A 26,437-nucleotide genomic window follows, 5' to 3' on the forward strand; every position below is an offset into this window, starting at 1 on the left:
ATCCTGTAGCGGGAAATGAAACTTCAGACTGTCAGACACACCGACTTCATCGACTTTCCCATTATTCTGTGTATGCATTCTGTATTACGCACGATACACCACAACATATCTAACGGATCCTTTTGGATGACATGACGTGTTAATATGGTCGATCGATCTAATAAATTTTATTATTAAGACCCCTGTATCTCAAATTCCACAATCAGCATACAATTTTTCTGCTCCTATTGTGAAGCTATCCGCGTTATTACCTAGTTGAAGCGTCAACTTTTATCTTTTATCATTTCTATAGGCGAATGAGATTAAAATTTATAAATGATATTAATGTAATCAAGTGTTCATTAGAAGCTTTTAAAAAGAAAAGATAAACTAATTAGATTAAGCAATAAATTTCATTCTGAAATATGAATAAAATCCTCCACATCACCCAACATGAAGGCGAGGGAAGAGGAAGGAGTGAACGGAAAGCAATAATGTGGGCACCGTAACCGTCTGGGTACCAATAAACAGCAAAACCCAACGCGAATTAAAAAGCTAATAATCTTACCACTCGCTTAATTGCAAAGATGTGGTAATATAAATTGTTACACGACTTTTTGCCCTCAAAGTAAATTACTTCTTACCAACTTATCTCTGAAGTCTTTAATTCTTTAAGTAGTTTAAGGTGGCATGGCAAATATCTTATTCGTTTGATCCATCTGTGACAAGTAAATGTAAATGCACTTAAGATGCTAATGGTGAACCTCTGCTTTGCAATTCATGGCTTTGAATCGGAATAGGAAACACGCAGTCAAGTGAATTTAAATTGCAATTAGTTTAACCTTTTTCATTGCAAGATATTGAATCGAAACAACTCGATCATTGCAGAATCGTTACTGAGATTGCTAGAGTACATGCAAAGTTGATAAGTATTGCGTTTATGGAATGAATTCAACTTACTTAATTCTAATTGGAAGCAAGATGCAAAATAAACAATGACTAAATACAGGTACAGTTGTGTATGTGTAAATAAATTAAGTTTAATGTCTTTCACCAAAGGTAATTTTTTCTTTTATTGCAGTGTAACCAACTACTTCCTCGTAAATCTGTCGGTGGCAGATTTATTGGTAACAATGGTCTGTATGCCAATTGCAGCTTGGGATGCATATACAATGTTATGGAACTTCGGGGAAATTACGTGTAAAATTGCGAAGTATCTTCAAGGTAAATATTTTTTATTAGTTTTTTTATTTTTTTAATATTTTCTTATGCCAATTCAACTCATGTATAAAAAATCGCATAAGCCGCAGTGCAATTGTCACTTTGACAGCGGCAAAAGTTATCTGCAACTTATCCAGCGACAATTGCACTAGTGGTTTTTTCACTTATTCATTTTCGAACCAATGAGTTCGGTGTCGCATTTTTATTAGTTGACAGTTTTTCTCGTCTAATTGCTAGGCAACAGATTTTCATTACTTAAACAACCCAAATTTACTCGGTAAAATACAAACCTCTTGTGCAATTATAAGTGACAATAATAATAGGTAATAATAATAAGGTAAAATCGTGCTCACCCGCGACCGACGAAAGCGCATTTTGCCCGCACGAATGAGTAATAACTCGGAAAGGAAGTGACTAATCCAAATAAACTTTTGTCGTTCTGGTCTCTGGGCTGTATGTACACCGTATAAGAAAGAAATCACAACGAAAAAGCCTAAACTGGAGAACTAGTAGTGGTGCAGACGGACAGACGAACAAAGTGCGGACAATAGCATTCTGAAAAGTGCATTAAAGGGGATGTAGTCAGAACTAAGTAAACTAATGTGTAGTAAAGTTTAAATAATAATTATTTAAGCAGAATAGTGTCAAAATATGCACTTAAATATGCACCTATATTTTAAATATATGCAGCTATGCAAATTTAACTCACCAAAACTCACTTGATTCAACGATCATCAAATACCATTGAAATAGAGAAAAATGTCACTTCTTTTAACACTTGTAAGATCTTCACGATATGCGGTCTTTGTATTGTTGGATTTAAGCGTTAGTTTCTTGAACGTTGGATATGATCTTACTTTTAAAATGATATAGGCCAACGATATTGCGAGAAATTTCACTGATGTAGACCTGGATATTGGTATAACACAACGCATCGTTTGCCATATTCCAGCAGCCCTAGCTAATAAGCTTCTACTGCTTGTGTTAGTTTTCTTGTTTTGTGAATTCTTTTGGTGGGGATTGGGAGAATGTGCGTTAGGGTTCTTGGGGTATAACAAAACCACTTTATTTTCTTTTAAAATGAGGGCGCCCTAAATTCCAAAAACGGTATTGAAAACGGTAAATTAATAGTATATTAAAGTATAAGTTGCAGAAGGCGCTATATTCTAGCACGAGTTCAAGTTTCGAACCTTAGGCGAAGGTCCGAATGAATGAGTGCTAGAAAGGCCTTCTGCAACATATGCTTATACTATTTTCTCTGTTGAGCATTTTAATTGTATTAAAAAAATTAACAATTCTGACATTTTCTGTAATAAATATTTCAATAAAGAAATTAAGTTGGCAACACCAACAATTTTTCAATAAAGAAATTAAGTTGGCTACGCTACATTTTGAAAAAATTCAATTTAACAAGCGCGTCAAATACGAATTTGTGCAGTATATTTTAGTTTTTTCAATAAGTGAATAATGTGCGAAGAAATTCTTCCTTCCACTCCTCCAGAGCTTCGACAGTTAGCAGAAGAGACTGTTCATAATTTGCTACCAGGCAATAATTCCACAATTATTGTTCTAAAAGTTTATAATAATTGTACATTTAGTGACAAAGATTAGTTTTGTAATTTTGTTAGGTTATAAAACCTCATTTATATTAAATGTGGATATCTCTAAGTACCTACACTGAATTTTCAATACCTAATGAATTTCAATTACCCGTATCGTTAATAACTGTAACATAATGTTATAACAATAAGTGAAATTAGTCCACATTTTACTAAACCGTTGAGATAAGTATTAACGTCTAAATCATCCAGGCAGAACTTTGAATTGAACATTCGCGTATATGATCAGCCTGGATGATTTAGACGAGCATGCCAACCACTGAATACTAAATGTTCTTAAAAATCTGTCAGTTGTGGAAAATAGTTACCAAAAATAGTGTTGGAATGAAACTCATTCCAGCACTATTTTTGATATCGGAATACTGTCATTATAAACGCAAAACAGAGAAAGGTAATTCAACTGAATAATTTAAATGCTAACTTTATTCTTTCCTTACTTTCATCACCTAGAGCCCCCAACTCCCGAACCTACAGCCTGGGTTTCCGTCGGAGTTTTTTTTCTAATTTTAAAATTTACCAATATTGCAATGAAACTGACACGGAATCTTTTTAAAAATATGCTGGAATTACATGTTACAAACAGCTACTATTATTATCTCGTTCATACGAGATACGTATATCATTATACAAAATTAATGTTCGTCAACTATGAGAAATTCTGACATTTTTGTGGTCCGGCCAGAATTGCCGTTGGTTTTCGGATTATCATAAAGTAATTTTCGATTCGTCGCCGCTATTTTGTAAAACGTCCAAAAATGTTAGAAGTAATATCCTTGAGAAAGAAAGGTAGTCATAGAACGGTGACGAATCCAATATCTAAATTTGTATCAAATATAAAGTCCAAATATAGAATTGCTAGTGCTCTTTGAAAGAGAGAATGTTTTGCATTGTTAACATTTAAGGCTTTCTAACAATCTATAAAGACAGATATTTTGGCCACACAAACACATCAAGGAGACTCGTAGTTACATACAACTAAACTTTGTATGGTTGTAAAGGTAATGTGTTTAACAATGGGCACCTCAAAGCAAATCTACCTTCACGGCCGTTTAAGTGATTGCCATTCCTCTGATTTGAATTTTACGCTGCGCTGTAAGTTTACTCAAAATATGATGTAACGTAACCGCAACATAAAAAAGGGGTAAAATTATTTTTATGTCAAAGGACCTAAGGGCAATTTATAGCGGGTGGTATGCAAACGTTGTGTCATTTTACAACTATCATCTGATAGCGTGTGTTGAAAATACGAGAAGTACATTTGAAAAGAAAACTGAATGTTATCACGCAATTGTAAATTTCGTGCCACCATCCAATAATAATAATTTATTTATGATATCCAACCTGATTTTATCTTAAAAAATACGTAAGTTTTTGTTTGTCTGGATAGCTACTTTAAAATAGGTTACAAGTTCATGAAAATAGCACTCGTGTAGTTTTAACAAACAGGCTTTCTGGTTAAAACATTCTTTTTGCTAGTGCTTGACCTAAAATTGGTAATATTAACAATTTAGAAATAATCACCTATCACATGCTTACGTCTTTGATTTAAAAATTTGGAGTTTTATGGAATCCGGGGTGTAGTCTCGGTATGGTTCCTATCCTACTTATCGGGAAGATCTCAGTATGGAGAAATAAAGTGCAAATCCAATTCCAAGATCACCAAGTTCTCATCGTGCTTTTGCCGATGAAGATTGGGGTACCACAGGGCTCGAATTTAGGGCCAATCCTGTTTCTTTTATTTATCAACGATATTGTTTTCATTTTGAACGCGGATGACACTAGTGCAATAGTTTCCGGTAAAACTATTCTTGATCTACAACAACGGGCAAGTGGAATTCTATCGACGCTTCAAGAGTGGTTTAATTTTAACAAACTTCATTTAAACAATAGTAAAACGTACTGCATTTTATTTTCTTCTATTTCTTCCACCACCGATGTATCCCTTCTTGCTAATGTTCCAGTGCAACAATCAGGGAAATACCTGGAAATGTGCTTGGATACTGGATGTGCCACTGCTTATGCTTGAAAAAAAAAGCTTTGTTGCTTCCAAATCCGTAGTATCAGTATTGGTGTATATTTCAGATCCTTCTATTATGCGGAGATTCGGTCAAGGTTATGTTACGGTGTTCTTTTCTGGGGATCATCTACACTGACCGCTAATTTTTTTATTGTACAAAAACGTATAATACGATGTTTATTTGGCATAAAGCAGCGATTTGATTTCATCCTACCTTAATAATCGTAAACAATGTGTTATAATCGACGGCGCTAAATCTGAATTAAATTATACGAAGCATGGAGTTCCACTTAGCTCTATCTTGGGACCATTATTTTTTATTGTTTACATTAACGATTTCTTTAAATTTGTGCATCCCAATGACTGCATTGCTTATGCGGATGACACTTCGTTAATCGTATCAGGCAAAGATGCTTCAACTCTTACCACCAAAAGCCTGAACTTATTACAGCGAGCATCTACTTGGTTCGCTCACAATAACTTAAATAAAGACAAAACACATATTATTACCTTTTCAACAAACAGCAAGCTTGTCACGGGCAAATGTGCTAAAGTGTTAGGAGTTTATGTAGACGATAGGTTGAGTTGGAGCAGTCATGTCGACCATGTTAAACAGAAATTGTCAAAGTCACTCTTTGTACTAAGGAATCTTAAACGATCAATCAGTGCAGATACTTTAAAATCCTGCTACTTCGCACTATTTCACTCCCATCTGCAGTATGGTGTTATGTTGTGGGGTAATTCATCTAAAGCATATAAAGTTTTTATTCTTCAAAAAAAAGTAATTCGCATGATGGTAGGTGCTGAATATCGTGCGCCCTGTCAACCCTACTTTAAGCAATTGCGCATTATGCCATTACCATCCATATTCATTTTCGTGACACTATTGGAAATTCATAAAAATAAAGCTAATTTTGTTACAAACGACCTTGCTCACTCTTACAATACCCGTGGAGCAAAAAATATTAGGACACCATATTGCAGATTAGAGATATCAAAAAAAATAGTCTACGTGTAGAGTTTTACAATATTCTTCCCGAATCTACAAAAGAATGTTAAGAAGCACAGCTTGAACATTGTTTCTACTCCGTGCGCGAATATTTAAACACTAAGATGACTGTTTGTTCCTAGATGTTAGATGTTTTACGTTTAGTTAGTCACATATTAAATTGTTTGGTCCAAAATGTCTAAAATATCATGTTATCCATGTAACAGAGACTTCGCATTAATTCTGGCCAATGAAATTACTAGATTACTAACTTGTAAAATTTTTACAGGTCTGCTGTCAGTTTTACAGGTCTGCTGTCAGTTTTACAAGTCAGTAGCGTTTAAACATGACGTTTACCCGTTTGCGTTTTGTCTTGTTAATCAACGTTTACAACTGAGTAACAAATAAAAGTTATTACTAAGCTATTACGTTTAAGAAAATTTCTATTTCAATAAAGGTATAACAAGATACGCTGAAAAACACCATGTCATCGCACTACCATTTTAAAAAAACCAATATACATATGTACCCATGTCGGATAGCTTAAGATTGTAAAAAAACGAAAATATGAATATATACAAAAAGTTAATAAAAGCATACCTTCAGGTATTTATTATTATAAAAAAGCTGAATATTTGTTGATTTTAAATCCGCTGATAGGTATACACTTGTCCTACTGTTAATGTTCATGTGGAGGTTCAGTGAAGGTTATTTGGACTTTTTCTTGCCTACATTTCCCTCGAAAATGGGATAATTGATCGATTTAGCTATCCGTCAAATGTGAATTTTCAATGAAAAGGTATGCGAATAAAGTTAAATTATAAACTTTTTGATTCAATATCTTATATCTTATACCATTGAAATAAATCAGATTCTTTATTCAATCCTTATATTTTCAAATTTTGTTACTCGGACAACTTCTCATATTCTTAAACGGATGCACAACCGTAAAATTGCTCTGGACTGTTGCTGCAATTTATTTACGTTTAACGCTGCAAACCGTTTTACATATCGGCCGCAGACTTCAGCGGCATTATATTATTAAAAATAACTTCGTTCTGCAACGCTTGCAAGTTTACTCATTTAAATTTAAATATCTAACAGCAATTACCAAACTGCTTATAGTAAATTAAATTCGATTTCGGAAATGTTGAAGTACATCATGAATATCCCAAGCGCAAGAGTCAATTTAACTTTCCAAATCAATAACGACAACCTTTTTAACGATGCTTTTAAAATAAAGACCTGTATATTTACAGTTAATATCAACTGACTTGAAAATTTCGGAAAGATCTAAAATTAATAATCAGGTCGCATAAATGTTAATCTTATCACTTTCTTGTTTGCAGTGATTATGGTCACAGTGGTGCTAACGCCTCACTTCAATTCAAATGACCTATTTAAAAATGTACATATGTAACAATTATTTTACGAATCGTTATTATAGAAAACTGTGTACCACTCCGATTCATCAAACAGTGCGATGAAAGTAGAGCTTCAAATTATGTAATATGATTAACTTTGTGTCGGCATGTTGTCTCGTGTGTAGCAATTTAAAATCGAATTCATTTCAGCTTCCAAGAAATTCTCGAATATTACATAGCCGCTTATGACAGTTACACACGCAGACGTTTATACTCTCCCAAAAAGAATAAAATGATAGTATAACCCGTGGTACTGAAATAAAACATAATTGCGGCGTATAAATATTAAATAGTATGTCCTAATGTGTAACATTCATTTTTTGGAAAAATCCTGTTTGGCTGCTACTTCAAATTTGTGGAATATTAACAAATCGCAATATTTCTTTTTCTGAACAATTTTGCACATACTGGTTGACCATTCTTTTCAAAAATTTAAGATTCAACATACTGCATTCATTTGTTCTATGAGCAATAGCAACCGTTTTCGGTAGCCCAGTCGAGTAACTGAATGCGCAAGAATCGATGGAATGATCTACACATGTGTTGTTCGAATTTGTTGTATCATGTTTTCCTTGTTCCTTATTTCGAAATAAATACAATTTTCCTGAAAATTTCATCAAAATTGATTAAAAGTACAGTTGGTGTTCAGGTACTTATGGCGGGCAGTATATAATCAACAAAAATGCATCAAATGCACGTCTTGTGCATTGAAATAATGCTCTTGATCTTTTTATGGTAACTCCTTGCCTTGATGCTTATCAGCTTTGTATGTTCCTCCCATCATATGTCGTTTGTTTTTTTATTACACCCTTGTGTCACATATATGATAAGTGTAAGCGTAAGCTAATTTATGTGAGTAATTTTACGAACAGTTATGAAAGGATTTGAAAATAAAAAATACATTAGTTTAGCAGGTCTTGATTTTACCAGACCATTTGACTGCGTATCACATAAAATCTTAATCGATAAACTACGATATTATGGCTTTGGAAACAAAAGTGCACAGTTAATCCACGCTTATTTATCAAATAGACAACAGTATGTAATTTACGATAATGGTGTTTCAAAATTGTCACAATTAAAGCATGGTGCGCCACAGGGATCTGTTTTGGGGCCCATCCTGTTCCTTATATATATATTAATGATCTTCCCCATTGTGACCTATACACCGACCACATTATGTTTGCTGATGACACTTCTCTAATTAAACAATTTGATAGTGAAGAAGAAATCAATGAGTGCATGAAGTTAGCTATAGGAAGAGTTGATAAATGGATAAAATCAAACAGATTATCTTTAAATGCATCAAAGACACAAACCATGACACTAACGCTAAGGAAACAAAAAATCATCAATCAAAATTCAGATTTTAGGATATTGGGAGTAACGTTAGATCCACATCTGACTTGGAACAGACATGTAGCTATTCATAGTGTTAAATTATCTAAAGCTATATTTGTTATCAGGAATCTTAAAAGAGTTGCTTCAATGGAAACTGTAATTACAGCCTATTATGGCATTTTTCATTCAATTTTATCATGCAACCGTTCACTTTCTTATCAGTATAATATGTTAATTTAGAGGATTTCAAGTGCTAGTAGTAGAAAAAAATAGTATATATACCACGGTAGAGAAGTCTTATTATTGCCTTCGCACCTTACACCCCTCGGCGCAAGCGCCTCGAGATGTAATCTTGGTGCTCAGGCAATAATACTGGACTTCTCTACCTTGATATATAATGTACTATTATAGATAACTTAACCTTCATTTTGAACAAAAAGCCTTCCGGTGCAGTCCCACTTAGAAATTTCCCGAAAATTCATTAATTTCTTATATTTTGTTCGTTTTTGCAACATACTTGCAATTTTCCGAGTAAATGCATTTCCTATACCTACGAGCACTTTCAGTGAGACATAATTACGATTTAATTTTGCGATCTATCGCGGATGAAATGTGCAGATTTTATCAAAATATATTACCTACACTACGAACGTTTATTAGTTTGTGATACGATTATAGTTATTTACGTTATAAGTCCGGTAGGTTACTTGTAACAGTACGAGTTAGACATTATGGACGAGGCGACGTCAGGAGCCGAGTCAAGAATGTCTTAAACGAGTATAATCATCACTTGATGCGACACTGTGTCATATATAAGCATTTGTTATGTTAACAAATTATATATTTATATTTAGCGCATAAAACTGAATATGGATCCTTAGTTTGGAAACCCCATGCTGTAAAGTATATATATATATACATGCGTATGCGTCATTTTCCTTTATCTATTTACTATGGTCGTGTTGTGAAAGGTAGTATAACACTACTAATATTAATTTTAAAGTGAAATTTGGCATTACTAGACTTTGTAAATGCCATATTTATGAGAAAAATGCATTATAGCCGGTTTTTAACACTGTGAGTAAATTTCCTATTTGAATATTTTTTGAAATATAGAGTTCTAATTGTATGAATCTTAAACTTGAAATTTGGCATTCGTAAAGTCTTTGCGTCATTATAGTTACTTACCTTTGATTATTAATGAAGCTATCACTTTCCTCAAAAGTATTGATAATCGTGATGTGTAGTAACCTTGAACAAGGAATTTCTTTTTTCGGTATTGTGATTATCCAAGTAACTTCTGCATGTTTCGAGTACATGACTAACGTTAACCTTAAAGCGGACATTATCTGTCAAAAACGTCATTCTGCTATACTAAATAACACAAAATAACGTTTTTTGGTAGTTTTGCACGTTAAGTTTGACGTTTCTGATACATCACAGGGGTGTATGTTTGTAAACCCGCACAAAACTGTTGTTATATACTGAACGTCGTTTGCACCGCCAAGTTTAAGCGGAGCTTAAAATCCATGACATTGATGCACGCTGCATAATATTGATACCAGATGAATTAATGTAAAATGTTGTCTTCTATGGCGTTGAGGTACATTAAAAGCGTAAAAGTTTATAAAGAAATGAAACGCTAGCTTCCCTAAGGTATCTAAAATTAGCGTTGTGGTACCGTTTTTAGATAACGACCTCAATACTTTAAGTTATTTTTTGTTATTTGTATTTTTTAATTATTTGTTTTCTAAATTAATTGTCATGTTATTTAGGTAATATTGTTCTATATGTTTCATGTATTTTATGTTTATGTTTTATACATTTTATACAATTTTCGGACGAGTGTAAGCATTTCTTCAATGTATTAACACAATAAATTACTATTACTATTTCCGCAAGAGCTGCTCTACCACTCCAGCAGTTTCCAAAATTATATCTATTATATATTTATTTATAACTAGCTGCTCGACCCGGCTTCGCACGGGTGTTTATAATTTTCGTATTCGTAGTTACATGTTGGGAAAAAATAATACCTGAAAATTTGCATTTAAACCCCTTTCCCGAATTATATTTGCACCAAAAAGTGATGTCACTTGGAATACTCATCAGTTATAATGTTGAATATTCTGCAAGGAATGCTTCGATATAGGGTTTTGTCCTGAAAGAAGTAATGAATTAAGTGGTCAGGTGGCGTTGTAAGTTGCGATAATTTGACCTTTCTACTGGCACAATATAATCCTGCTGGTTCTAGTCGAAATCTCAAAAGCGGAAGGAATTCTGTGGAGTATTGGACTCGATTATCAACTTTTTGAAGACACTCGGGTTTACATTAGAACCTAGAACTGCCGTTTTCTTGTTCCCAAAAAATACTTTCTACTTGCCCCTTTTTTGAGCACCGTTGGAAGATTCTTAATACAACGTTTTGTTTCGGAGAAATTATCACAAACTATACTTTTTTATATGGCCCGTGGAAAAACAAACAACTATGTACGTCATACAAATAAAAACAAAAGTTGGAAATTGTTGGTTTCAACAGGATGGTGCATCTAGGCACAACATCTTAGTCATCCAAGTATACGAATCTTAACGTTTTTTCTATTTTCCAGGAATTTATCCGATAGGTATGCTTGCAAGTTGTGCGCGGGTGCAGTCTTGTAGAGTTCAAAAAGTGTCATTGTCTTTCTTGTTGTATCTGCTCAAATAACACCAGCAAAAAATCAACATAAGATCGGCAAGTTTCAGTTTTTCTGTTATATCTTCGGAAGTAATCGGAATCATTACCCAAAGTTTCGTATCAATCGGACGAACGGTTTAGGGAAGCATAAGGGACACTGATACGTACAGACAGATGAAAATTATTTTATTATATAGAAACCTTCCCGGACATACCTCCAACTATTCCCCAAAGTTTCATCGCAATCGGATGAACGGTTTAGGCAGGCATAAGAGACATACAAACATACAAACATTCATTTTAATTTATGTAGATTATATCATATATTTAGTGCCCTTCGTTGTATTGATTTAATTTTTGACTTGACATTTGATAAGTATAACTTCATCCGCAAATAAAAGAGCATTACAATTTAAGACACTAGTACAGTAAGAACAGTGACGGTATCAGATTCCACTCTTGGGATACTCCACAACTGCGAAAAATTGGTTGCGAGATGAAATTGTTGTACACAAGATCACAGATTAAGATGTTAAGAGTCATGATGAGGTATGGAATCAAAACCTAAGGTATATCAGTGTATATTAAATTTACTTGGTCACGTGTATCAAGAAAGTTAGATACGTACTAACTAAAGCACCAATATTCGATGTAGCGATTCATCATAAAACCGTCTTGATATACGTCCACAATACACATCTACAAGAAGATAGAAGATATTATCCTTTCGTTGGTGATACAATTTGGATAAGCAATTAGTATTCTAGGCAACGCTAGACTCTACTCTGTATATCATTTATCAGCAGTCCGACATTGAGGTGTTTATGTAGGCCATATCTATATTTACACTACACGTGGCCAAAATGAAGAGTAACTAATCAGTTCATTTCCATTACATTCATCACATTAATTAAATAAATACTGTCTTCACAGTCTGTCTCGGATAGAAAATGTCGTACATTATTTAGATATCAAATAACTAATTTGTAATTCACATTTCAGTAATTTCAATAATTGTTACAGGTGTATCTGTGGCATCCAGTGTATTTACAATTACTGCGATGGCGGTCGATCGATACCTGGCCATAACTCAGCCCTTTGGGTTTTGTCGATGGTTTAATAAGAAAACTACGATAATTGTGATAATAGTGATGTGGATCACGTCAATGGTGGTTTTTGCGCCGCTCCTATTCGTTGGCGTTGCGAACGAGGATGTACTAACAGACAATCTAACGCTTGTATTCTGCCAAGAAACTTGGGATAATTTTTATATATCTCAGGATATATTTGGAATTGTGTGTTACATTGTAATGTTCGCCGTACCTGGTAAGTTACTGTTTACAATTCTGGACGCATATTTACGTAAACTAGCCTGCTGCTGCCTTCGGTATAGTTTGGGTATTGTCAAGTTTTTGATTTCTTTATAAGCATTGGAAGTCCCTGCTGTATTTACTGTTTCTTTTTTGCAGTGTACGATGATCAAAAACCAATACGGTAACGTATTATGTTTGAATTACGTAACAATTTACTAACGACGTTTTATTATGTACTATTGGACTTGTACTTATCGCTACGATCAACTACTTTAAAATTAAGACTGCTTAGTTTCACCTTCCAATAAGATTAATGGGCCCATTTTTAATATAATCTACCTAGATATCAAGGGAAAGAAAGGGAGACAATAGAAAATTTATTTTTCAGCATAGTATTCTACCAACATTATCTTGCAACTTTACATTCAAGACACTGATTAAGGCGGAAGTTGTTTGACAGTTACAAATTATTGCGTTTCGTTTTTATTGGCTAAGTAAATTAAATAGAAATGTCCCCTCTTGATACAATCATTAACTGCCTATTAACTAAAGCTTCTTATCATATATTTTTCTTGCAGGAGCGATAATGCTATTCGCCTATTCCTTAATGGGGAGGAAGCTGTGCTCAGTGCGACCACCATTTGACAACGAAGGCAGCTGTAGCACACAACAGGTATATATCTAAAATTAATCTCGATAATTGTTTCAAACGAATCATTGAATGCTCAAACGTAATGTTACTGGCGGATACAAAACACGTAGCTTTCACACAACCTGAGGTGCTTTAGTTGAATATGTAAATGCTTTGAATTCTTTCGAAGAAAGCCTTTTGATTCATTTTTTAATGCTTTTTTATGCCACCAATCTCAAACGACTTTTTTTTTATTTTCCCACATTAATCATAAACTGCACACTCAAGATTTTTCCGAGACGAATGACATCATGCAGCGTTGCTTTCTTAACCCGATCACTTCCTAAGATGTTATCTTACCTCGCTTTTACACGAGCATACAGTGGCTCACAGACTGGTATCTCGGATACACATTGCGTTTTATTTCCGTCTCTCGCTAGTCTCAGCCGCCCGGCGATTTATGACTTTGGGGGATTGATAGGCTATTGGTTCATATGGAACTGTTTAACATGAGGATACTTTTTCATTAGCACTGAAAATACTTTGCTAAACAATACCTCACTGCGCAAGAGCAGTTTAGAATGCCCAAGTATCTCGCATACAGTATCTCCGTGTAAAAAGCACTTCGTCTTAGCGCACAAAATATGAGAGAAAATTGGATTTCCATCAAAGGATCTACGCAAGCAAACTGTAATGCGTCGCAGAACCCGTGTAACTGAATCTTTCTCAATTTACCACTGTTTTTCATGTGCGGAACTATTTCGAGAAAAACCCTCATTATTGTGGGCAATTTGCAATCACTAGGTTTCTGCGAGGGCTACTCCCCTGATCACTCACATTTGTGGCCACCTACGATTTTGATACCGCAGCAAGTTTATCTTATCTAGACAAAGGCAAATTTTCGACCACCAAAACTATTGCAACCATATCTCGATTTTCATTAGAACCCTCGGCAAAATGAGATTTGCTGTAAACACTGCTTTTCAGATTTCAAATACAACCTACTGCTTAATTCAAATTTACGCTAATAGAGTGTTTGTATGTATTCCACGCACTTACAATATTAAATTTCCGTAGTTAAGTTTAAAATAGAAACTCCATTGTTGTCTTAATGAGCGTGTAGAGCTGCTCACGGTTTCTCTAACGTGATTTAAACGTTATATTCATATAAGCCGAAGTAACTAAAATTGAAGGCAAAACCGTTTCATCTTTTCTATCAGAACGTCATTTTTTGAGCAGATTTAACGATCATAAGAATTTGTGCGAAAGTTCACAAATGAGCAAGATATTGGAAACGATGTTCCAATAATCTTTTAATCAAGTTCTATTACGAACTGCCGATATAACCGCATTAACTAAAATACCGATTTTTTTCGCATCCTCGAATAAACTTATCACCGACTTTAGATTCAGTGGAAATTGAGTATTGGAAAAACACGATTTTATTATTACTTATAAAAAGATGAGATGAATAATTCCCATCTTGATTTACTTTTATTGTTTTCAGAGTTACAAACTGGTACGCGAACGAAAAAGGGTAGCATGGATCCTTCTACTACTGGCATTAGTATTCGCTTTTTGCTGGCTGCCTTATAACACCATAAACCTACTGATTGACACAAGAAACGTAAAATCACTTGACGTAATAGACAAAATGTCGACGATGAAGCCCTACATGCTGCTTTTAGGACATGCCAACTCAGCCCTTAATCCTGTCATATACTGCGTTATGTCTCGGAATTTTCGTAGATCCGTAAAGGAACTTATCTTCTTTACCAGAGTGAGCTTTGTGTCGCGTAGAAGTAATCGTATGCAGGTAAGATGATTATTTTAATTTTTCGCTTTATAATTTTAAATTATACTTCCAATTTTTCTACAACGCTGTACGGCGAGCTTTTAACAAGATGTCTCCGAAGTTAAATTATAGCGTCTTGGGTAGTTTAAATTGTAAATGGGCAATTAAATTCAAATGACGTTATGAGTTTAGCTCGTTTTTGTCCATTGCTCCAAACTAAATTAGAAACCAATTTTGTATCTAAATTCAACTTCGTTATGATAGTGAGTACTATACGAGGAACTAATAAGATTAAGTGCATTTATGGCCGAAGTTGATGATTCAACATTTAATTTGTCCTAAGTGTTGCTTCGACGATTTCCAGAACTTGCTATTGGTACAGTAATGAATACTTTACAAATATACTTTCGATGTAGCAATTAAATTATCGCGATACATTAAAAGCATTCTCAGTATACGCTATTTCAGAAAATAACGTTGTTAATTCATTATAAAGTATCATTTTGACAGTTGTATTGTTTACAATTTCCTCTTTTTAGCGCATTTTTGCAAAAATTTTTTTTTGTAAAAAGTAGCTTTTAATCTCACTTTGGCTGGCTGGCTGGCTGGCTGGCTGGTCGGCTGGCTGGCTGGCTGGCAGTAAATGCGCGCCCGTAGAAAAACGCTTGTAAAAAGACAAGGAGTGTACATGTAACTATCGGGGCCGTGTAATTAAGAACGTTAGGGATGGGGCTACAAGATTTGGAGTCGACGACATCTGGACGCCATCCCCGAGCGTATTATACTAACCTGGAGATTTTTCAGTTTTTATCTATCTTCTTCTACAGTTTTTCTCCGATTGTTTTCAAATTGGTGTCGTCGGGAAGATCTTGTCAACGCGCAACTCCTGCGTGGCGGAATTTTGTTTTTTTTCCTAGGGGCGAAATAAACCACCTTTTGCGCGGCGCGCTTCGAGGGGTAGTCGACTTTGGGCGCCCAAAAGTTTCTTACAGCGCGAATCGCGGTCTCTCTTTCTCGTGTCACTAATAGAAGGTCGAGCTATGTGAAGTACCCAAAAGTTGAATACGATTTTATGCCGGGATTTTAGCGAAATCTACCAAAATGTGAATTACGAATGAACGGGACGTCGGAACTGTGTATCGACAAAGGGAATGTGGTAACCCCGACGAGATCTTACTGATGGTGGAGTCGAAACTTCAAATCCGAATTGTTGCGGGTGATCAGAAGTGGGTGTCGACAAAGGGAATATGGTAACCCCCAAAGGATTTTACTGATGGTGGAGTCAAAACTTCAAACGCGAATTGCAAGTGCACGGTAAGTGAGAAAATGGTACCGACAAAGTGAACGTGGTAGCTTTCGGCAAGATCTTATTGATGGTGGCGTCAATATTGGCTAATAAAACACTGATCTGCCACACAAAAATGCGCTGAAGTCCCTTCGATCTCACACGAGGACTTTGATAATTTTTTTTAAATAATTTTGCAGTCAAATTACCTTATTTATCTGAATTGTTTAAATTTTTTATAAAATTTTTATAGAAATTATTTATATCGTTATCTGCAAAACAAATCTTTCAACGAGCACTACTAAATATGTAAAAAGCGATTCAACGATATACAAATATCTGTTCACTTATTATGAAATGTTACTCTGTACAATTTAATCCTCAAATATTAATTTTGAGTCTGTCCTTCTTTGTAGATGGTTATAACCTAATGGAATTATTTCCGTAACTTTGTGTATCCGTTAATGATGATGTAATTTATTTCAATTATGCAGATCGTTACGTGAATGTCCATGAATAAATATCATACTCAATTTCTGGAGCTTCCGTAAGCTTAGAGAGCGATCAACGTCTTCAAGCCTCTTAAAATTAGTAAATCAATGCAATGCAATAATTGGCAGGTTAGCGAAAAAATCAGATTTTGTGCAACTATTCTAAATAAGCAACATTTATATTATATTTGTTGCCACTCTGCCACAAAATTCTTTAGATGGATTTGCAAGCCGCTTTTGCAGCTCATTTTTAACGGTCTTATTTGATCGAAAATGTTTCCGCGTGGAGACGCCACGTCCCTGACGTTTTGTTCGAATGGCAGGCCTTACTATGTGAGCATATGTTGATATTCGAGATAAATATACTCCTGCGAGTCTCAGAATACTGTAGGGATGACTTCACCCGAAGATAGACAAGTCTTGAATTTTTTTTCAATGGGTGTGCTTGGTATGCTAGTAGATAAATCTGCCACTGGCAAGCCATGCTCTTTTACAAGTTTTGGATATGAACGCTTTTGAGGATGACTTTGCTGAAGGCCGTATTTAATGTACTTTTGGTAAACCCAAGGTACAGAATTATATCATACTAAAGCTACAGCGCATCTCAATGTGGGTATGAAATCGAGTAAATTTTCCTTTGAATTTTTCTTTTTTCACTACGAGTTGATTCTCTTGTTGTGCTTGTTTCCATTCTTCCTAGATGGCTATGACTGCTCCCAGTAGTGTTGCTGTTTCTACGAAATGCTTTTTATTTTAATCTCTTGACTCTAATGGCGTATGGCACCCATTTCAAATGTGGTGATTTTCCCCTGGCCGCCCTCTATTACTTTATTTACTATATTTTTAAAGTAATAACAGGGTGGCCACCACATTGAAATGGGTGTCACGCGCTTAATATTAGAGTTAAGAGATTAAAATAAAAAGAATTTTGTAAAAAACGTGGAAGTTTTTTATTTTTATTTTTTCTTGCAGAAAAGTTGACATTCATAAATAGCAAATTGTTTTCTAGGAATTGTAACTGTATAAAATTGTTCTCTTATTTTTATTTGTTATAAAGTTGCTTTGTTAGCCCAAATGTGACAGTGACAGTTCGAGTTAATTTATAATTTGTATTGTATTTTAGACAAAAATTGTTTAGAATTAAATTAAGTAAAGTTGAGTGTATATGTGCGGTATCTAAGGTTACTCTATTGGCCGTTAAAGTTGCTAGCTGTTCTTTCCTGGCGCTGAATCTCTCTTCATATTTGTCAGTAGCCTTGCTTTGCAGACTTCATTTTGGTTGTCGCCCAGCTCGTTGATTTTCTTCATTTTTTGGCGGTCTGAAATATATTTTTTTCTTACCTCCTATTATTTATTGCTGTTATGTCTGTTGCTATAGGGGTCGTAAATCCAGATAACTTTTATTTTTTAATTTGCGATCCCCATTTCCACTTGTACTTTGGTCGCAGCTTGTGCTTCTTCACTAACTTCAATTTTTATTTGAGATGCATCTTTCCATTCGTAATTGGGTCGCAGCTTCTTAGCTCGTAGCCGTATCATCTTCTAAATCATTTCATTGAACTTTTTTCCCTTTCCTTTCTTTTTTCTACGGTGTTATAAGGGGCGTGAATCCCTACTCTTCTTATTCGCGACGTACCTTTCCATTCGTACTCTGACTCGCACCATTTGCTGCCGGCCTTCACGATCTTCAGTGGTTGTCTCCGTTGTTGGCTCGAAGGACCTCGTTACGAAAAATAGTGCTTTTCCCTACTGGTTGCACAAATACTTTTGAGTGAATTTGAACGTGCGAGTATCGGCTCCGTAAAACTTGATAATTTTGACGGGAAGTAGCTATCATTTTTTCTTCAATTGTACTGGTCAGTGTGTAGTTTGAGGTGCTCTACTGTTGCATGTAAAAACTGTTATGTGGAATGCCAAAAAACTGGATTTTTGTGTTCACATGTAGCGATACGTGTAAGTCAAGGTTGTTTTCGTACTTTTGCGTGTTATTATGCGATTAGGGACACGTTATGAATAAATAGAATATACTATCTATTGGTGTAGCTGTATCGATCTTTTAATTACAATACTGCAATCATGGATCGTGACGATTTAATACACGAACAACGTTTCCCTGTATAACGAACTGCAATGTTTCAAAAGATGTGATATCAATGACCCGAATGGCAAGGTACTAGCTGATGATAGGACACCACCCCTGGCTGGGAAGTTGCAGACTGGGCAAAATCATCCACCGCCGGTTAAGAAACAAAATATTTTGATCCTAGCTGATAGCCAAGGAAGAAATACTGCTGTAAAATTCCGGGATTTATTACCATCCAATAAATATTCTGTTTTATGTATCTTCAAACCTAATGCCTGTTTTGATGCAGTAATATTTAACTCGAGTGGGTTGTACGCGGGTTTTGATAAGAAAGACTACGTTATAATTTTTGCGGGTGCCAATAATGCTGCTAAACACAGACCACTGAACAATGATACTCTCGAAAAAACGTTTTCTTCCTTAGTTCACACTAATTGTATTTGTGTAAACGTGCCGTACTGTAATGACAATAAGAAATATAATAATTGTGCATACAACATTAATTACCAATTACTACGATGTTGTAATAATTTAGATCATGTCCTCTATATAGATGTTAATGATATGTTAGGTTTAAGTCGTAAATATCATCGAGGAATTCATTTAAGTGATAAAGGTAAATCTTTCTTAGTTCAGTACATTGCAAAGAACTTCATTCTCTGCAAAACCCTTAACTATCGGTTTGCTAAATCGAATTTAATTTATATTACTCCCGATAATAATGTCGACTATTTTTTTGCGTTGGATCGCCCCATAACACCAGCAAAGTAAATGTTAATCATACTAATATAAATCATTCACTAGTTAGTAATAAGGTAAAAAAATTGTTTAATGTTTTCCATATAAATGTACAAGGGTTAACCAACAAACTAGATGAATTATCAATTTTTGCAAATGAGAAGGAATATGATATTCTGTGCATCAGTGAACATTGGTTCTTACTTGATACTATATCAACCGCACCTCTTTACAATTATCAACTAATATCATATTTTTCCAGAAAAACACACGATCATGGTGGGGTTTGCATGTACTCTAAGATAGGTGTTCCATGTAAGAATATTGATCTATCAAACAACTGTGAGGAAATCCATGCTGAATTTTGTGGACTGGAGGTAACTGGTAAAAGTTTTCTGTTGATTACGCTATACCGATCAAGTGCAGGAAATTTTAATAGGTTTTTAACCTTATTTGATCAACTTTTAAATGATTTTTGTGTAAAGTACTCCAAAATTTGTGTTTTTGGGGATTTTAATGTACATTTTGATGGTAACTCAAATGCCTTGCAGGAATTAAATAGTATTATCAATAGCTTCGGTCTTATTACCACAATCCAAGATTACACTCGAATTACGAATCACAGCAAAAGCTGCATTGACAATATTCTTACCAACATTGATCCAAAAGATATAGAAACTGGGGTAATCGATCCATGCCTGTCTGATCATTTTGGACAATTCATTAAATGTAGTATAACTACTAATGCAGTAAATCAGGGGAGTAAAGCTGGAAGAATCACTTCAAGGGGAATAATTGACCTCAAAACATTTTTAACCAACACCTATGGATCGACCTTTTACGATTGCGATAACGTAAATTTCCTTACAAACTTTTTAATTAACTCATTGTCAAACACAATCCGCAAAAACTCTCCTATAGGGAAACTTATAAATAACTCACAACCAATTAAATGGTTTGACTCCAAACTGAAAAAGATGCGTAAAACTGTATCAATTCTAAAGGATGTTAGCAATTGCAATCCAAAAAATGATGCGTATCGTCAAATATTTATAAGCGCTCGTCAGGCGTATAGGAAAGCAATCGTTTCTACTAAACAAAAGGCTTACAGAGATTATATTAAGAATTCTACCAATAAACAGAAAGATATTTGGAAATTAATTAACTACGAGAGAGGCCTAAGCAGTTCCACGAAATCGGCTCCAGTTATAGCACTTGACACTCTTAATACGTTTTTTCTAAATTCTGCGGTTGAAATTATAAAGACCATACCAAATGTCAATTCACATACTTTTTTGCACTGCATTCCTCCAAATAGAACATCGTTTTTCCTCCAACCTATTGTAGAGCAAGATGTAATGGAAGCAATTAATAAAATGAAAAAGTCGAGTAGTTTAGATATATATGATTTTAACAGTATCATTGTTAAAGAAATTAGCTTGGAAATATTAAAACCTTTAACCCATATTTTCAATGCTTGTCTAAGGCAAGGTGTATTTCCGGACTGTTTAAAGCACGCAAGGGTAGTGCCTTTACATAAAAAGGGAAGCACAAGTGACCCGGGAAATTATCGCCCTATATCAATTGTACCAGTGGTAGGAAAAGTTTTTGAAATAATTTTGAAAGATAGGTTATCTAAGTTTTTAGAGGCACAAGGTGTCTTAAACTGCAACCAATATGGTTCTAGAGAGACTCGGTCGACCATACATGCCGTTTCAAAAGTTGTCGAATATGTGGTCGAAGGGCTCGAGAAAGGCGAGCATGTAGGCATCACGATGTGTGATTTAAGTAAAGCATTCGATTGCGTATCGCATAATATATTGATTGATAAACTCGAAAAATACGGAGTCAGAGGTGTGCCCTTAAAATTAATAGAATCTTATCTGAGCGATAGAAAACAATGTGTTAGCATTGGCGGTAGTGCATCAGCTATTGGAACAGTCACTCATGGTGTACCGCAAGGGTCGGTTTTGGGACCACTGCTGTTCGTGATATACATTAACGACTTTCCAAACTTCCTTAAACCAAACAACAGCGTTTTATATGCAGATGATACCACTTTGGTCTCAAATGCTATTGACTGTACAGTTCTAGATAAAAATATGGCGTCTCTAAGACTTAGGGCTGAAAGTTGGTTTATAGCTAATAAGCTAAAACTAAATAGTAGTAAAACAAATGAACTATATTTTTCGTGTCAGAATGCACCTAGCTTAACATCAAGTTTATTAGGAATCACACTTGACAATAATTTAAATTGGAAAGGCCATATTGACCGCTTAGTCGGAAAACTGTCGTCTGTTCTTTTTGTTATTAGACGACTTAGAGTATTAGTAGATAATCTCACGCTAATAATAACTTATAAATCACTGTTCCAATCTCATCTTTTATATGGTGTAAGTTTATGGGGAAATGCAACTACGACTACGACAATTAGGATTTTTAGATTGCAGAAGAAAGCAATACGCCTAATGAAATTTGCCAATCCATTCGATCATTGTAAGCCCCTATTTATAGAACTGCAGCTCTTGACATTGCCATCTATGTACATTCTGGAAGTATTAGTTAATATTCATAAAAAATCATGCTTGATGACAACGAATAGTCAATTTCACAATTACAATACCAGATCTAAAAATCAACTCCGTACCACAAGGTTCAGGCTAAACAAATCAATAAAAAACTCTCTTAATGTTAAACTATATAATCCTTTGCCGGACAAAATAAAAAGGTATAGTGTAAAAGAATTTAAAAGCGTACTTAGGAAATATTTCTTAAGTAAAGCATTCTATTCCGTCGAAGAGTACTTGTCAACCATCAGGGCGGACGTGTTCTGGTTTTAGCTTCCGTTTTTTTTTACCTATTTGTTTGTTTTTAAAAATTTGCTTGCTGTTCTTTACATAATTTATTTTTTATGTTTTAGTGTCTGCATTTATTATTATATTATTTATATATATTGTGTATATTTCGACGTGTCGAAACACTCTTGTGAAATCCGACGAATAAATATTATTATTATTATTATTATTATAAATATTTATTAATTTGTTTTCGGCAACATGTAAAAAAAAAGTTAAAGTAAATCGAACCACGGAAGGAAGTTTGTTTACAAACATTTATGGAGAGTAGATTGAATGTTGGGTTAATTGAAAATGCGTACATGCCTTTTGTTTTTAAAAAAATATTTTGCTGCATTGAACATCTACAATAAAGGCATAAAGGCTAGCTATTCTCCTTAGATATACGCAATTTTCGAGGGTTAAGTTTAACTGTCCATTATTGAAACAAAGCGAATGAGCTTTCCCGAGTAAATATAAAAGATGCCCAACGAATTGATTGATGTTATTTAGGCTGCCAATTAATTTAAAACATTAATCAGCAGTCACGCTATTGAATCATAAATCTGTATTCGAGTATAAAGAATATTCCCCAAATTCCGCTTAATACTTTTTCTTAAAGAAGGAGTATGTACAATATCTACAAACTCCTTGGCAATTAAACCAATTTCCTCTATTATTCTACCGCATTAACGAAATTTGACGTAGGGTATGTTTGGGGTCCTGGATTAGGTTGCATCATTCCTCCAAATTTGGTGGTTAACTGTATCTTTATTGTCCCGTTTATGTGCACTGAAATGATCTCCATTTCGCTCGATATCACTCCCCTCACGTTTTATTGCTGCAGGTGGGCAATTCGTTACGAAATTACTACTACGGTTCCTTTAACATGAGAAAAAGTTGTGTCACTATGTTCATCGTCCTTAAGTTTGCGAAGCCAATTCACCTTGAGTGTCGCTTTATTTTTGGCACGCACGAAGCAGTCGCAACATTAATTGGAAAAGATCCGTACTTTCTCAGAGCTTTGAAAGGAGATTTTTCGAACTTACTACCTATAACAGTATAAAGAAAGTTAGTAATTGAAGTGTGCGTTGTATAACTTTGTTTTAGAAGGAATAAGGGCGCAAAATTGCTCTCTACTCTTAAGCCGAACTTCTCAAAGTGTTTAATATGGCCATAGGTAATCGGCAGTGACAAACGGCATCAGAATACGTACTAGCAATTTCACCTTTTGTGAAGCGTGAATTGAATAAGGAAGGTCGTTTTGGGTAATACGTATACGTATTATTAAGGGGTAATACGTGCCTAATTTGGGAAGGTCGTCCTTGTGTTATTTCATTCAAAGCAATTACAAGCGAACTATTCTCACTGGACTTGCCCACCCTTAAAGTTTAATCATAGAAGTATTTTTTTGGGTATAGGGGAACCTTCTCATTCGTGCAGATTTCAATATTCACATATTCCCGTGTCTGTAACTAACCTGGTTCTCCTTTTTTATTGGTGTTGTTAAACAGAAGAGTTTTTTTTTTCGTGAAAATAGCACACATCCTCTAAAAATTCCCGACATACCCGCTTGACCATAGGAGTGCGGAATTTCGCAACTAAAGATATTTCAATACTAAAATATTTAAATCCGAGTGTTAATGATTTTAATAAAAATTATAACGGAAGTATAAAATCGTATAAGAAGCTGGTCATAACTGCGATAACGCGTGTACGGCCCCCGTCCCTCGATGTCTTTTTGCATATATATATATTGTTGTGAGACCTAACCTTCACTTCTGGGAATCCCACGAATTACCTCTAGCTAGCTCAGTTGTAATTAAAATGAAAACAAAATTTTTTATCCGCATCTCAAGGTCCAGCTGGATTCTGCCACCCTACAGCATTCCAACAATGACATAAATAGGTGGCTTAACCAAATCCTTAAATTCCAATATGAAACTTTACCCCCAGATTTAAAAAAACTTGAAACAAAGTAAGAGACGCCGACAATTACCTCTCCTTGACTCTAATAAACAAAACCTGGATTGCAATGACTGGTTTAATTTCAAACAAAAAATTGCGTAAATTTCTGTTTTACAAAATGTTACAATTTTAAACAGATAAATGACACACACAAAAAAAACAAATTACTCAAACATTACAAAAAAAAAACATGACAAAACAAAACACTAACTACTACTTACTTTTAAAATTAGTCCGAATAACGTATTCCGATAAAAAGAGGTATCCGTAAACAAACACGTAAACCAACCACTCAAACACCGACGTCTTCTCTCTTCGGGTACCCACAAATTCAAAACTTCCGTGTTTCCGCAAAATAAAAAAAAAACAGGACGACGACAAACTTCTTAAACTTCTCAAATAAATCTTCTTAAAACGGCAGACACAAAATTCTAATTAAAACTGGATCCAACTACGCAGGAAAACTTCCACAAAATTCAAAAATAACGTAACCGAAGAAGCGCCGGTTGGCTTTGTAACGACCAAAAAGCCCCGCTCTCTTCCAAAATTTTCTATTTAAACCAAAAGCCCTTCTCCTTTCCTCAACATCCCGTCCGCCAATCACGCGAAGCGTCGATTTTTCAACTTCTTGCTAAACGGCACGTACGCCCGGCAATTCTGCGAAGAACCTTATCTCTACTTCGCGCTATACCTCGTTAACGGCAAATAAAATTTAAAAAGAAATTTACATCGAAAAAATTCTAGGAATAAACTAACAACAGAACACTTCTAAGAAATTGAACCAAAACTATAACCTGAAATTTACGCAATTTTTTTGTCTCAAATTATTAATAACCCCCCCGGTTAATTAATTGAACTAAACAAAATTGTCACATCCAGACGCTCTATAATTTCTTTCAAGTTACAACTAAAACAAAATAACACAACAATATTCACTTCAAAGCTCTTGTTACTATACATTGCTAAATGAATAAACACTGGCATGTTAACACTGAAACTTTCGATCGAATGTAGGGAATCTACTACCTTAAAATCTACTATTCAGAGTGGATATGATAATAATAATAATAATAATAATAATAAACCCAAGCAACCTCTCAAATACAACCTCAAGAACAAAGAAACACCATAAATACAACTAACGCAACATGCACTACAAAGACAGGTCCACCCAATAAAATTACACGCCCTAGCACAGTTAAAAAACACATAACTCCTTCTTCACAGAAACACACCACATTTTCACAACCCACTCGTATTCAACCGCAACGGAAAAACCTTAACAGAACTACAGGCTCACAACATACTAAAATATCTCCACCAAAAACCCAAGCAACTTCACAAATACAACCTCAAGAACAAAGAAACATCATAAACACAAGTAACGCAACATGCACTACAAAGACATGTCCACCCAATAAAGTTACACGCCCTAGCACAGTTAAAAAACACAATACTCCTTCTTCTCAGAAACAACCCACTCGTATACAACCGAAGCGCAAAAACCTTAACAGCACCACAGGCTTACAAAATACTGCAATATCTCCACCAAAAACCCAAGCAACCTCACAAATACGACCTCAGGAACAAAGAAACACCATAAATACAATTAAAAAACAAAACTCCTTCTTCACAGAAACACACCACGTTATCACAACCCACTCGTATTCAACCCAAACGCAAAGCCAAAAAAACACTTACACAATAAACTCCATTTAATAAAATTACAGGAATTATTATAATGATTTTTTTTGTTTTGTTTTGTTTTCCTCTTTCCTGATAGCGTTGGCTATTGTGCCCATCAATAGGTATGTTGGTAAGTACGAATTACATTATCCCTAGATGTCCAATGTACGTGTGTGATTTTTATTTTTATTTTTTTTTTATTTTTTTATTTTTTTTTTTTAAGGACCCTACATAACTTCACCAGACACAGACACAGACACTAATCGTTACTTGATTTTAATCCGTGCGATTAGTTAACCAGGCTATAGACCTGAATTCTCACAAGAAAATAATAATAATAATAATAA

General features: G+C 34.7%; 1 protein-coding gene across 1 annotated transcript; it reads left to right on the plus strand.

Moving 5' to 3' along the window:
- Nucleotides 1-974: 974 nt before the first annotated feature.
- Nucleotides 975-22,405, plus strand: LOC116161551 (octopamine receptor-like). The gene is made up of 6 exons (XM_031474940.1): nt 975-988; nt 1,061-1,203; nt 12,290-12,592; nt 13,158-13,252; nt 14,718-15,026; nt 19,865-22,405. Exons 1-6 carry the CDS (start codon nt 975-977, stop codon nt 19,901-19,903), a joined length of 903 nt encoding a protein of 300 aa, XP_031330800.1. The 3' UTR covers nt 19,904-22,405.
- Nucleotides 22,406-26,437: the final 4,032 nt, after the last annotated feature.

Source organism: Photinus pyralis, unplaced genomic scaffold, assembly GCF_008802855.1.
Source record: "Photinus pyralis isolate 1611_PpyrPB1 unplaced genomic scaffold, Ppyr1.3 Ppyr1.4_LG1, whole genome shotgun sequence".
Lineage (NCBI taxonomy): Eukaryota > Metazoa > Arthropoda > Insecta > Coleoptera > Lampyridae > Photinus > Photinus pyralis.

Coding starts and splice junctions, on each gene's coding strand:
- LOC116161551 (XM_031474940.1), top strand. Junction 1,204..12,289: donor AATTGCGAAGTATCTTCAAG/GTAAATATTTTT, acceptor TAATTGTTACAG/GTGTATCTGTGGCATCCAGT. Junction 15,027..19,864: donor GTAGAAGTAATCGTATGCAG/GTAAGATGATTA, acceptor ATATTTTTCCAG/AAAAACACACGATCATGGTG.